The following is a 14,629-nucleotide window of genomic DNA, read 5'->3' as shown; positions in this document are numbered from 1 at the left end:
TGACTCAGGCACTTAGGGTCTGATCCTGAACCATTAAAATCAATAGGAGTTTTGCCATTGACTTCCAGGGGAGCAGGTTCAAGCCCATAAATGCCTCAGGCACTTTTGAAAATGGGACTCAGGCACTTTTGAGATTTTTCACCCCAATCACTACTGACTTGTTCAAAACTCCAGTTGACTCTGTTTACATATTTTTCACACGGCTGTACGTACATATGGGTATAATGTATTGCACAGCAGTTGTGCTGACTCCACTGGGAGCTTTACCTGCCCAGTTATGGTAGGGTTTGTTCCATAGAGATTTACAAATAGAGCAATTTTTTTTTCTGTCAGACTACTCTAATGGACTTAGAGGACTATATAAATTCTCTGGAAAGTGCAGATCAACTTATGTCCCTGTGGGCATTAATTTGGCTGCCTGGCTGGAAAGTGCCAATGTCCTGGCAATAACGAAGTTTTTAAAGAGAGCCTGACAAACTGATAAGCAGTTGGCATGTATTTTGGGGACAGGTCTGTGCTTTGGGCAGTGAATTTGTTACCTTGTATCATGCGGAAAGCTCAGTTGTTAACTGAGGAGTCAAATAACTTTTTGCAAAGGACAAAAAGGGTCTGAAGAGTTACAATAAAACACAGTGAGTCTCATTCTTATAAAACAATTTGCAGTCATTCTTAACTCTGAATCCTTATTTCAGTTATGTTTTACCTTATTTTGCTACTGCAAATATCAGCTACATGTTGTACAATGGTTATATGTAGCTAGCTAATTTAATTGTTTAATAGAGGAGTGGAAATTAACATAAGCCTTTCCATTAATCCCCAATAAGAGACCAATGAGACATAGCTAGTGTTCATGCTCTCGCTCATCTAGTTTGAGTGCTTCATTGGCCCCGTCCAGGGGTGAGACACTGTGGTGTTGCAGTTTCAGAGTTAACTGCCCTTTTGACACTCGCTCTCCTGGTTTTCCTCACGGGCACCATCTTACGGTTTCAGGCTCCCTGCCATCACCTCTCTTGGGTGAAGACCTGCATCTCTCTCCCTCCTGGCGAGGAGTTTAGGCTTGCTGTCCCTCTGCACCTTGAGAGATTTCCTGTAATTAACCTTTTCCCAGGGGCTACTACAGTCTGTACCAGCTACCAACCAGTCATCACAAAGCCAAATGCATTTGTTCTTAGGGTAAAAGAACTACAGAGTAAACATACAAAAATAAATAAAAGTTCCTATACGTATGCTAAAAGTATCCAGAGGTCCATCAGTCTTGTGGGACCCGAGTAAGATAAAGTCCTTCCAACCCTTTCATAAGGGTTGAGGCCCCGCCTTGGACAGAGGGTCCTGTGTCCATTTGCTGAATCGAAAGGAGGCCACGTGAGTTAGTTTCAACTCAGCCTTTTTACCACTTTCTTTGTCTGTGGAATATCCAGTTTGACCTACTATATATGAAGCTCCCCAGGGAGGTGTTCGCATCCTGAGTGATTCACCTTAATCACCCTCCCCCCCACACACATTATCTTTGGTTCCTGGAGGAGCTGTTGTCACCTTCCGCCACACCAAAGTTGCAGACAATCCCTGGCCCAGAGTGATGCACAACCCATTCATAAAATGAACAATATGTGGTCCCCAAAGATAATTCATGCAATTGCAATATCTGTCACAACTGACGGAAACAAATGGCTTTGATGGTTTGTCCTTTATCTATTCATGACTGTTTCTGTCAATGGGTACAGATGGGGAAACTGAGGCACGGAGTGGTGACGTTACTTGCCTGTGTTTGTCGCAACAGGCCAGTAGCACAGCCAGGGATAGAACCCAAATCTCTTGAGTCCCAGGCCGCTGTTGTCTCCTTTAAACCACCCTGCCCTCCATTATTAGAAGTATTAGGACTTGAGAATTGGAGGTTGGCTTGAGCCATGTTAATCACATAACTTACGAGGTTAATGCAGGGTGTGTTGTTGAACCCGGAAGTGTGCCAAGACTCAGACATTTCTGTTTACCGTGCTGTGAATGTGCCCTGGGAAAGTGAGATGTGAGGTAGGTTTCAGTAGATCAAAAAATGAAATAACTTCCTATTTATTGGGATTTTATTTTTCATTTAAAGAAAAACCATGACCTCAAAAAAGGCAAAGAAATGTGTCTGATTAAAGCCTGTAGGAATTATGTGAAATTTTCCGTCAAACCCTTGTTTTCTTATTGTAGGGATGTTTGACTTCACCCCAGCTCTCAACTTTCCCCACCTTGCTTCTGTTTTTAATAGCCTAGGCTAGACCCTCAGCAGGTGTAAATCAGGGTGGCTCCACCGGCTTCGAATGACCCCAGTCTACACCTGCTGAGGGCATGGCTCACTGACATCTGTTGTAAAGTGCTTTGAGATCTACTGATGAACAGCACTATGCGGGAGCTAGGTATTATATTCTGTTTATTGTTACTTGTATGACCGAGCTCCTAGGAGCCACAGTCATAGACCAGGACCCTAGGGGCTAGCCACTGTACAAACACAGGCCAAAGAGATGGTCCCTGCCCCAAGGAGCTTACAATGTATGTCCATCCTAAATGTAAATGAAACACTTTACTCCCCTCCATCCCCATATTTTTACAGATCTTTAGTCTGGAAAGTGATGTACTAACATCCTTGTTAGGTCTGCAAGAAGAGAACGTGACATAAAGAAAGATGGAATCTCTAAGCCTTGGAAAACCACGTTCTTACATAGCCACCATTCCACTGTTACTTGCTGCTGCATTCGTTGTTGCTGTACACAGTGAGTAAACATGAGTATCCGGCAAATCCATCTGGGTAAAATAAGAACCAGCCTGAGCATCCAGTGAAATCTCCATGTGAGGAACCTCTTTTTGGAGGTTCATATAACTTTGTTGTTTTCCTCAGATCATTTTTCTTGCTGCCTCTGCGCTTCTGGGCCTTGGACAGTCTAAAATTCCACTAGAAGTTTATCAGCAGTCTCGCAAGAGACCAGAATCTGTCTTCCCAATGCCCTTAGGGCTTGATGTTTTTTCCACACCCACCACCTTGTGCATCATTTACATAAGTGCAAAGTGTGTGTAAAGTGCTTCCAAATGAGGATTGTAGTGCAATACATCCACTTTGCACTGGTGTAAATGAGTGCGCAAGGTGTAAGGCAACAGTTAACTGGAGACCCTCTTTAAGTTCTTGAGACGTAAGAGGCTTGGATAAATGTGCATATTTTGGGGTGATGAACAATCTGTGCTTAACATCAGGCTGGTGGCTTGACAGTTAGGATTTCTCCGGGTTGCATCCAAGATCGCAGGACTCTTGAGGCCTCCCTCATCATGGGTGCTTATAACTGGGGGGATGACTGGTGGCAAGAGTAGGCCACAAAGTTTTCCTCGCCTTCTAAGGACCTAAGCAGGACAACAACGATTTCTTTTTGAGTTGATTCTAGCACTTCCCCCCACGCACCTTTTGGCCATTCCTTTCCTCTTTGTCCATCAGCTGCTGCCAATAGACCAGGTCTGCGTCACCTCCAATGACTTAACCTTTTCCACCTGGCTTCAAAGTGTAGAATAAACTAGGTACAAGGATACTAGCTTTGGTTCTACCTTAGCAGCTTCAGTCCTGCTGCTTATCCACCTTCTAGGACCCAGCCTGCAGTGTTTTGTGTCACAGCTGGAGACGCAGCAACCATCACAGTGATGATGGGGAAGGGCATATTATGTTCTGTCCAAACAAGCTGCAGAGAAAATAATTCTTGCATCCTTATCCTCCCCTTACAGATGGGAAGATGGTTTTCCTGACTTTAAGGAGAACTTAGATTTGTTTGATGCCAAAAAAAAATTTTAAGCCAAATCTTTGAGAGAACCAGGTGGAGTGGCAGGGGTCAGTTAGGAGGGAAAACTCAAGTATTTTGTTTACGACCCTTCTGCTATTCCAAGAAAGGACACTTTAGTAAATGAGGTCTGGACAATAACACGTTTTCCTAGTTACATATTTTTGACACCTCTGTTTTGTCACGAGGTGATTGTGGTGTGCCACCACGTTTTACTTCTGCTGAGCTGAAGGAGGAGTACAGAAATCAGAGTAAGTTTGCTGTTGAGAGCAAAGTGGAATACAACTGTCGCCCAGGTTATACCAAGGTAGAACGGAAGTTATATCTTCGGTGCATGCCATATTCTCAATGGTCACACACCAGAGAGCTTTGCAAGGGTGAGTATTTTGTTTTTTTACTTTTCTTTTTTAAACTAATTGATTTTCATCAGCCCTTTTTGATTAAAGAGCATAATGAGAGGGACTGTATGCCTGGAGGGAGGGGTTAAGTTCACTGATGTGATATGAAGGCTTTCACCACTAAATTACCTGTTCGTATCTGAAACCTGGCTGCTCCTTGCTCTTCATGGGCAACTCCAAAGATGTCTACAAAGGTTTCCTTCTGCCCTGGAGCTTTAAAACACAATGCTAAAAATGGATTTTGAACCTTAAATAATAGACTACTCCAGGCTGGAAGAAGTTATAACTGTCACAAGTGAAATATTCACATGCACAAAAACACGGTAATGGAACGGAGTTTAATTTAAACAAACACATGCACAACTTCCAAGTTAAGTCTGGCTCTGTATCCGGAGCTGACAAAAAGTGAGTAGAGTTTTGATGGAGACAGAATCTTTGGTTCTTTTATGGTTACATTTTACTGAGTCAAGACACACAAATCAAGAATAATTCCAGTCTTATTTCTTTCTAGCAAGATCATGCCCTCACCCTGGAGAGCCAGAAAATGGCAGACTTGTTATTCTAACGGATCTCATGTTTGGTGCAACAGTAAACTTCATCTGTGAAGAGGGGTGAGTAATGGGCAGCTTGTGCTGATAGATTTATAGGTTTTTAATTTCCAAAGGGACCATTATGATTATTTAGTCTGACCTCCTGTATAACACCGCCCAGAACGTTTCACCCATTGATGATCAAGCCCATATTTGTATTTGAGCTAGAACATACTTTTGGAAAGGATTCCAATCTTGATTTGGAGATTTCACCACATCCCTAGGTAGATTGCTCAAATAGTTAATTACCTCCAATGTTAAATTCAGGCTACATACAAGGCACAAATTGTTATCTTGTTTCAGCTTCCAGCCATTGGATCTTTCTATGCCTTTTTCTGCTAAATTAAAGAGGCCTCTATTATCCAATCTTCTAGCCGTGTAGGTACTTCCAGACCGTCCATGATCAAGTCACCTCTTAACCTTCTCTTTGAAAAGCAAAATAGATTGAGCTTCCTCCACCCTAATGAGGCAGATTTCCCCAGCCTCAAATCATTCTTGTAGCCTTTTTCTGCACTCTTCCCAATTTAATATCTTTTTTTGAAGTGTGAACACCAGAATTGGATTCAGAATTTTTGTGGTAGCCTCATGGCTGCTGTATATAAAGGTAATACCACCTCCCGACTCATACTGAATTGTCCCCTGCTTGTGTATCCGTGTATCGCATTAGCCCTCTTAGCCACAGCATCTCACTTGGAGCTTATGTTCACTTGGTTATCCACCACGAGCCCTAAGTCCTTTTCAGAACCACTGCTTTCCAGATACAGGCTCCGCATTTTGTGTGACTTGCAGTCTTTTTTCCTAGACCCATACCTTTGTATTTAGCTGTATTAAAATGTGTGGTGTTCAGATGAGCCCAGTTTACCAAGCAATCCAGATAACTCTAAAAAACTAACCTGGCCTTCTCGTAATTTACCATTGCACCAATCTGTGTCATCTTCAGACTTCAATAGCAATGGTTTTATACTTTCTTCCAGATAATTGATCCAAATATTGAATAGCACTGGGCCAAGAATAGATTCCTGGGAGACCCCAGTAGAAAAGACCACTTTAAGGATTCTCCCACTCCCATACGCTCTCCTTTTTTGAGCTATATCAGTTAAACCAGTTTTAATCTATTTAATATGTGCTATAAATATATAAACCAAAAATAAATGAATAAATATGTATAGTGCTGGTTTTTTAGTCAGAACAGCATGCGGTATTAAATCCAGTGCCTTACAGAAGTCTAAGTCTATTGTATCAACGAGTTATCTTCATCAACCAAACTTCTAATCTAATGAAAAAAACAATATCAAGTTTGTTTCATAAAATTTATTTTCCATAAAACCATGAAAGCTACCATCCTTTCGTTCTTTACTGATCGCATCCCATATCAGCCATTCCATGACTTTGCCTGGGATCAGTGTCAGGCTAACCAACAAGGGACTCTGGGATGGGGCATACAAACCCCAGAAAAAGGTTAATGAGCTGATGCAGGCTCAGTCAGCCCCACCCTGCTACACCTGCTGTCGGTGTCAGGTTTGGAGGGAGGAGTTAAAAGTAGAGCACACAGCTCATCTGGGGGCAGGCTGGGAAGGAGAGCAGACCTCCAGCTCTCACTCTGAGAGAGGCCTGGCTAAGGCCAGGAATGGCTTGATAGACAGCTGCCTGCCAGGGACTCCCTGAGGGAAAGTGGGCATGACACAGGACTCTGTCTGATTTGTCACCAGTGACCTATCTGCTGGTGCTGAGTAAGTCTGCTGCAGATGGTGGCCTGCCAGAAGGGGGTGACCAGATAAATAAAATACCTTTTGTTTCCTTACACCTGACTAGGGACCTGGCAATAGTTTGTCCTAGGCCCAGTCAGATTCCCATGATCCTACCTCCTCTTGTGAAGGCCAAGATGAATCATGGGAGATGTAGCCTCACCAGGGAGACCACTCTATATAGGAGAATGAGACACCCAAGCTACAGCTCCAATGTGGCACCGTGGCAGCATTTTGGGATTAAAATATTTCAGTTTGGGGGCATTCTATTTTTCCATGAAACATGGAAAATGTCTGCAGAAAGCAGATAATTTTTTTTTAAAAGCAACATTTAATTGAAAATCCAATTTACTGTTGAAAAACAGTTTTGATGAAAATGTATTAACCAACTAATGATGATGTAAGAGAATCAAAGCCTTATTGATGCTGGACTAGGCAAGACATCCAATCTCAGTTTGTATCATGTAAATTCCCTTCCCCACTGTTTTATTCAGGTACAGACTAATTGGAGATGCAGAAAGACAATGTGTGCTTCACGGATCACAAGTTACATGGGACAAAGAGGTTCCATACTGTCAAGGTGATTAGAGACTCTTAATAGCTTTGTGGGGAAAGTGTAATCAGGGTTAGACAATGAAAAGCATACTTTCTCCTGCTGGATGGATTCTGAAATACAACTCATTTATCATTTCACTGCATGCTAAAGTCTTGAACGCTTCAGTTTTGTTTTCCTCTTGCACCATGCTGTAGAAAAACTTATTAGCTTTTGAATCTGTTTGTTTGTGGGGTAGAAGCCCAAAAGACTCAGCTTCTTGGTTAACAGAGCTTGGACCAGATCCCCAAGTAAATTGAATCAGACCCTTGCTCTTCAGATATATAGTAAAAAGAAAAGGAGTACTTGTGGCACCTTAGAGACTAACCAATTTATTTGAGCATAAGCTTTCGTGAGCTACAGTTCATTTCATCGGATGCAACCGATGAAGTGAGCTGTAGCTCACGAAAGCTTATGCTCAAATAAATTGGTTAGTCTCTAAGGTGCCACAAGTACGCCTTTTCTTTTTGCGAATACAGACTAACACGGCTGCTACTCTGAAACCAGATATATAGTATTAACATGCTTATAGCACAATCTCTAAGCACTTTACAGATATTTTTATATTGAGGGATAACTTTGCCTGTCACTCATACGCAGCTATCCCTAGGATGGAAAGTGACAGCAAAAACTCCTCCCTTTGGAGAACGTGCCATAGAATCCTTAATACGCTTGAATGGGCAAGACCTCGATTTGATTTCTCCTCCTTCCTTCGGCTTTCATGACCCTTCAGTCTGTGCATCCACTCCCACCACACCCTGGCTGCATAACTACATTAGGAAAGGTGCCCCGTTTTCTAGTCTTAAAAATCTCGTCTCCCATAGGGCCAGATCCCCAGCTGGTGTAAATGGGCATAGCTCCATTGTAGTCAATAGGCTAGGTCCTCTGCTGGTGAATCAGTGGTACTCCCTTGATGTCAATGGCGCTACACTGATTTTAAACCATCTAAGGCTTTAGTCCATTGCATTTCAGCCTCTTCTTCTCTTATAAGACTTTGGATATGACGTAAATTAAATTCTCTCTTGCTTCCCTTCTTTCCTTTTTTCCCCCTCTTCAGTGATACCTTGCCAGCCTCCTCCAGAAATAGATCATGGAACACATACGGGGATGACCATGGAGGAATTCAACTATGGGACATCTGTCACTTACCAGTGTGACACTATAGAGAGGGGACAGGTTCCTTTCTCACTTATTGGAGAGCCCTCCATTCACTGTACGTCCACGGATAATGTAAATGGAGACTGGAGCGGGCCTGCCCCTGAATGCAAAGGTGATGGAATCCAATTACTGTAAAACACGGTGGCAGTGTGCACGTACAGATTAGTCGTAAGTCGTAACAGTGCCACTGCTTAACAGATTGTCCCCAGGACTCCGAATCTTATTCCCACCCCTCAGCACATCTTCTTATTAACACCCTTTGGAGAACAGAGCCTAGTTTGAGATTTGCAGAGACACTAAGGGGTGCAGGGAACTGCACTCTTTGTGTCCAGATTGGCCTCAGTTCCCACCTCACCCTACCAAGAACAACTGCCTGCTTTCCTTGGTCTGCCCACGCTCTGTGTTCCAACCCCTCCCTCAGGCAAGGAGCCAGGAAGCTCAAAGAGGCAGTTGGTGTCCGTATGGGAGGAGGAAGTGACATGGAATCCTAGAAAAGCTTCATGGGGGGAGACAGGCTGGCAACATGAGACTGACCGCTGACATGGAGGAGAGAGGTGGACAAGGTCTTCTGCTTCTCAAAGGGAGAAGCCGTGCCAAGACAGAGAGGATGGAGCAGGGCTTGCAGCTGGGTGGGGAAGGAGAGGAGAAGGAGGAGGAGAGAGGAGTAGAGTTTATTCAGCTTCCGTCCTCACTTAAGAGTCCTCTGAAGAAGAATACTGGAGCTGATCGAAATTTTTTCAACAAAGATTTTTGTCAAAAAAAGTCCTTTTTTGAAAAAAAGCAAATTGTTTTGCGAAAAAGTATCCACTTTACTAAAAATGTTTTATTTTTCATGTCATTGTTTTTAATGTTTTTCCCCCCAAAACTCATATAAAATGTTATTGAAATGGCCATGGAACTTACTGAAAACCCCATTTTATGGGTGTTTTTTTTTAAATTGATCATATTTTTGATAAGACGTATGTGGGAAACAAATCTAATTATTTACTCACTTGAGAAACTATTCCTGTTGAGGTTTCTGCAGGTAAACCAGGAGCATATCTGCCTATCTTCTTCACAGGAGACCAGATCTGAGTGTCTGTGTCAGCTATAAGCGCACCTGGAACTCTGGAGAAATGATTTTATAATGTCCACAAATGATAAGCAACAAGACGGAGCAGTTCCAGCAGCTCTGCTGCCCAATACTTCTCTTGTCAAAGACTGTAAGCACTGTGTGTGCTCTCACTCTCTTCCCCACCCCCAACCCCATATCCCCACAATTGCCTGGGACAGAACTGCCTTTGCAGGTGGTCACAAATTCAGCAGGTGTAGTTTGATACTTTACTTGAATTAAGAAAAGGCTAGATGAAGACTAAAACTTGCCTACTAGGTTCGATCAAAACTGATGCCCCAAGGAATTTGAGAACATGGCATCAGACCCACCGATACTTTTCTGCTTTTCCTTAACACAATGTTTCAAATAGGTGGTTTCTGGTGGGGACAGGGGCAGGAGTGTTCAGATATGTCATGATATCTCTGCAGGGCCATGTGTATGTGCTTTCAAATCTGTTCATATCCTCCTGGTAAATAGATCTGATTCCACAGAAGTATCTTCACTTCGTTTCCCAATTTTTGATATAACAGTAAATCTCCCAAGGTGACACTGTTTTTCTTACACAGTCATTCGCTGTGAACAGCCAAAAGTTGACCATGGAAAACAGATGACTGGATATAGTCCTGTCTACACTTACAGAGCCTCCGTTCTGATTGAGTGTGAACACCGCTACACCCTCAAAGGCAGTGACATACTTCAGTGCAATGAAAATAGTAGATGGGATCCTCAGTTACCAGTTTGTGAGCGAAGTAAGTGTCATATGGGGACTACCACCTCCTTCAAACTGACCCTGCAGCCCTTGTTCGCCCAAGGTTCAGGGGCAGCCAGTTTGATGTCCCCTTTGTTTTAAGAGAGGAAATAGTGACTGCTGTGCAAGCCTGCATGCCACTGTGCTGACACAGCTCCATGACGCTTCGGTTAAATGACTTGTATGCTGAAAACAGGGATTCCAGTTTTATTCTGTTGCAGGCAGCGTTGCCGAGTGAATAGAGCACGGAAGTGGGACTCAGGAGACCTGGGTTCTATCCCTGCTGGGTGACCTTGGGCAAGTCACTTCCTCGCTCTGTGGTCCAGTTTCCCCTGTAAAAGGGGAATAAGGATGCTGACGTTCTTTGTGAAGTGCTTTGAGGTCTACTGAAGAAGAGCGATGTATTGTTGTTTATGTATTTATTGTATAAGTTCTTATACTGCACTCGTCACCATAATGTCTGAGTGCCTTCCAGTATTGCATTAAATAACATAACTATGCACCTGTCATGTGTGTTTTGTTTTGGTTTTTTTTCCCTCTCATCCTCTCCTCGAGAGAGAAGCATGTGCTGTGGGGTTTCTTGTTTTGTGATAGGGTTTTAGGTTTTGGGGTTTGTTTGTTTTTTAATATACATGTCTTTCATGTCACATTCTTGTAGAGAAGAATTATTTCTCAATAAGATTTCCTGGTTATGTATGTCCTCAAACTTTTATTTTTACTCTTAGGTAGTTGTGATGACCCACCTTACATTCGTAATACTTTTCGAGATCATTCTAACAGGAACTTGTTTCCGGCTGGGACTGTAGTGAAATATAACTGTGTGGGAGGTTATGAGTTAATCCCTGGAATACACTCTGCGAATGTTACCTGTCAAAAAGATTTTACATGGTCTGAACAGCAAGAATTTTGTCAGAGTAAGCATATTAATCTTTGGTTTAGCTTTCTTTGTTTTAATTGAGCTACAAAATTAACACAAATTTAGGAAGCTATACTCTATAGTCACGTGGTTCAAAGTGTCTGTCTGTCTGTCTCTGTCTTCTGGGAATTCTTACTTTAACAGTAGGAAGCAGGGTCAGAGTTAATAGTTTACACATTCATGAACAGATCTGTTGCTCCCACCCACGATCTGCATATTATCTAAGGCAGACTATAATCAAGGTGGATTCTACACAAAATTTATTGTAACACAGCAATCGGTGTTGTTTAGAAGCCTGCTGAAAACCAAAATACCCTGCCAACTTCAATTCAAATAGTTACCCAGAAGAAAACTGGAAAGGGTACTCCTCAATCCATGAGGCACACCCAATAACACTCATGGCAGGAAGAAATGATTTGCTGTGTCTGTCGATGATATAAAACGTCCACCTAAAACCAGCCTCTTCAAAAATGTGAAGGAAATGCTGACTTTCTGTAGCTAGCAAAATGTTCAGCTGCTCCTTGTGAATGAATCTGCAGAATTGTTTTTGCTCTGATTTAACACTGGTGGTGGTGGTGGTGTTTCACAGAAATTAGATGTCCAGATCCAAACATCACCAATGGAAGAGCGAGACCTACACAAGCAATCTATGAGTATGAGGATGTGATTAGCATTGAATGTAATCCCGGTAACGCCCTCAAGGACAATTATGGATTGATTAAGTGCGAACATAATGGTGCATGGCATCCTGCATTACCAATTTGCATACCAGGTATGTATAAATGATGAAGAACTCTGACATGGTGACCTGCTATCCCTGACCTACTCCCAAACAATGTAATTGCTGCATAATTATATATTTATATTATGGTAGCACACGGAGGCCCCAGTTGGGAAAGAGGGCCTCTCCCTTCACTCCCACCCCCACCTCGTCCCTTCTTGCTTCCCTTCTTCGGCTTCTATCACCCTGAACCTCTGTCTCCCCCTTCAGTCCTCTCCTGAAAGGTCCTGAGGATCCTATGTCCTTCTTAGAACACTGATCCTGGTTTCCTGGCCAAATTCCAGCTCTGCCATTGCACTCTGCCTCCCTCTGTTTCTCCTGCAGTTTCAAAAGGATGTGGTGTTTTTCGTCACTTAGGCCCTCATTCCACAAAGTCCTCGAGCACGTGCTTAACTCTAAGCACAGGCGTAGTGTTGATTTCAGTGGAGCCACTTCCATGCTTAACGTTAAGCACATGTTTAAGTGCTTTGCTGAATTGGGACCTTGGAGAAATAGCTGCATTTCTCTGGTGGATGAAGTAGCTGTGGGCGTAACAGGTTGAAAAGTATGATAGAAATGCAGAGTCATTACAATGACTGACAGGCAGGCCAAATGCTACTGGCATAGAGGCATTTCACAAACATTCTTTCTGCTCCCTTTCTCTACCCTTCTTCCATCATGAGGCAAGGACACACAAAGGTAGTCAATGTATGTTGTTAGCGGCACAGAAGGAACAAAGTTGGTGAATGGCACTGCATGAGCTTACTAGTGGGGTGGTGGTGGTGTTGTAAGATTTTGGTTCATTCCAGCTCCCCACACCCAGTTCATTCCAGGATACTTGCCCAGCAGGGTGTCAGCAGATCTCTGGTAAAAGAAGAGAAAAGGAACTGGTGAAGGTTGGGGTCTGTAGTGGGTAGGCTGACCTTCCTCTGAAGAAATCTGCCGGGAGAGTAGATATATGAGTGACGGTGACAGACCCCATTGTTTGAGTCGTGTTAAGTACACACAGCACTCTGTGAACACAGAAAACAAGACCCCTGTGCTTGCAGCTGGACTGGCTTTGTGACCCCTTGACTCCATCCCATTTCAAAAAGTGGTTTGAGGGTACCACTATTTTCCTTCCACCCAAAGAAAGCATCACCCCACACTGCTATTAGCCAGTTCCAATTTCACACACTTTTTCTTGGTGTCCATCCATTATCCTTCTTTGAATGTTTTTAGTTCTTTAAATTAATCTGACTGAATCTCACATGATAGGTTCATCTCTATTTTACGAGGCTGTTGTTACATTTTGCAAACCAGTTTGTATAAATGATGATGAGCTCTGATACAGTGACCTCCCATCCCTGATTTTGAAAGGAACATCTAACACAAAGTGTAATTGCTGGTACTTCTATATTTATATTATGGTAGCACACAGAGGACTCAGTCAGGATCCAATGTCCCATTGTGCTGGGTGTGAAACCTTGGGGGAAGTATTTCTTCCGCTCTACCCTGCGGTGATTAGGTATCAACTGGAGTATTGTGTCCAGTTCTGGGTGCCACATTTCAGGAAAGGTGTGGACAAATTGGAGAAAGTCCAGAGGAGAGCAACAAAAAAGATTAAAGGTCTAGAAAACATGACTTACGAGGGAAGATTGAAAAAATTGGGTTTGTTTAGTCTGGAGAAGAGAAGACTTGAGGGAGGACATAAAAGTTTTCAAGTACATGAGAGGTTGTTACAAGGAGGAGGGAGGAAAAACTGTTCTCGTTAACCTCTGAGGATAGAACAAGAAGCGATGGGCTTAAATTGCAGCAAGGGCGGTTTAGGTTGGACATGACATTAGGAAAAACTTCCTAACTGTCAGGGTGGTTAAGCACTGGAATAAATTGCCTGGGGAGGTTGTAAAATCTCTATTGGAGATTTTTAAGAGCAGTTTAGACAAACACCTCCCAGGGATTGTCTAGATAATACTTAGTCCTGCCATGAGTACGGGGGACTAGACTAGATGACCTCTCAAGGTCCCTTCCAGTCCTACAATTCTATGATTCTATGTGGGGTACATTCTCCCCTACCTAAATGACTGGTGTCTTGGCAGTATGATATCTATGATGGGCAATTTTATCTTCTCTGTGTCTATCGGCATGCTCAAGTAGTACCAAAAGATGCATGTAATAAGTGAGTATTGCCTGTGGGCCTTTACTCCCTAATGACGGTAGCAAAATGAAGAACATGGTCCACAGATTGGGCAGATTGGCTTCTAGTTTACTTGTTCCGCTAGGCACCTCGATAAAACTTCACAGATGTTGTTGATAGAATGAGGCAAATACACCCCAGCTCCAGCGGAGAGCTCCATGTGGTGAATTTCCTGGTGTTTGTGCTTCTTCACTTTGATCTTCATGGAATGAAGTATTCCCCTACTACATGAATTGGCTTGATTGTAGAATGGAATCATATGAAGATTCACCTCCTCCTTCAATTCGTACGCTTGCATTAGCTACTTTTTAATCACATTTTCCAGATTACTGGAGTGTATTCCACAATTCTACCTCCATAGCCTTGGAAGCAGAAATGAATCCACAAGGACAAAGCATGTCTTGGTGCAGGATTGGATGGAACCTTCTCCCAACTCTGCCTGTACCTTGTAGATATGTAATTCACTTTCCAATTACCATATAGACTAATGACTCCCACCTCTCTGCAATTTTCTCATTTACTGTGGGACTAAGATTGTGTAATACGTCTCTATCTCCCACTTCTACAGGAGACATGATTACTTTGGCATACCATTGCCACCGGTTTGCCAACTGATTTTTCTGTTTCCTTAGTAGCTAAATTATATGCATAGCAAAGTC

At 42.9% G+C, this 14,629-nt stretch overlaps 1 protein-coding gene across 1 annotated transcript in view; it reads left to right on the top strand.

The window, feature by feature from the left end:
* Positions 1–14,629, top strand: part of LOC141975811 (complement receptor type 1-like) — a 72,640-nt gene that overhangs the window by 12,634 nt on the left and 45,377 nt on the right. Inside the window, exons 4-11 of the mRNA XM_074936473.1 lie at positions 2,591–2,750; positions 3,983–4,171; positions 4,704–4,803; positions 7,022–7,107; positions 8,177–8,389; positions 9,937–10,119; positions 10,844–11,032; positions 11,624–11,806. Of these exons, the coding sequence (XP_074792574.1) occupies positions 2,663–2,750; positions 3,983–4,171; positions 4,704–4,803; positions 7,022–7,107; positions 8,177–8,389; positions 9,937–10,119; positions 10,844–11,032; positions 11,624–11,806 (1,231 nt within the window). The 5' untranslated portion in view covers positions 2,591–2,662. The remainder of the gene's footprint in view (positions 1–2,590; positions 2,751–3,982; positions 4,172–4,703; positions 4,804–7,021; positions 7,108–8,176; positions 8,390–9,936; positions 10,120–10,843; positions 11,033–11,623; positions 11,807–14,629) is intronic.

Source organism: Natator depressus, chromosome 21 (assembly GCF_965152275.1).
Source record: "Natator depressus isolate rNatDep1 chromosome 21, rNatDep2.hap1, whole genome shotgun sequence".
In the NCBI taxonomy this organism is placed as follows: domain Eukaryota; kingdom Metazoa; phylum Chordata; order Testudines; family Cheloniidae; genus Natator; species Natator depressus.
The sequence above is the reverse complement of the archived record's forward strand: the minus strand, read 5'-3'. Positions and strand labels throughout refer to the sequence as shown.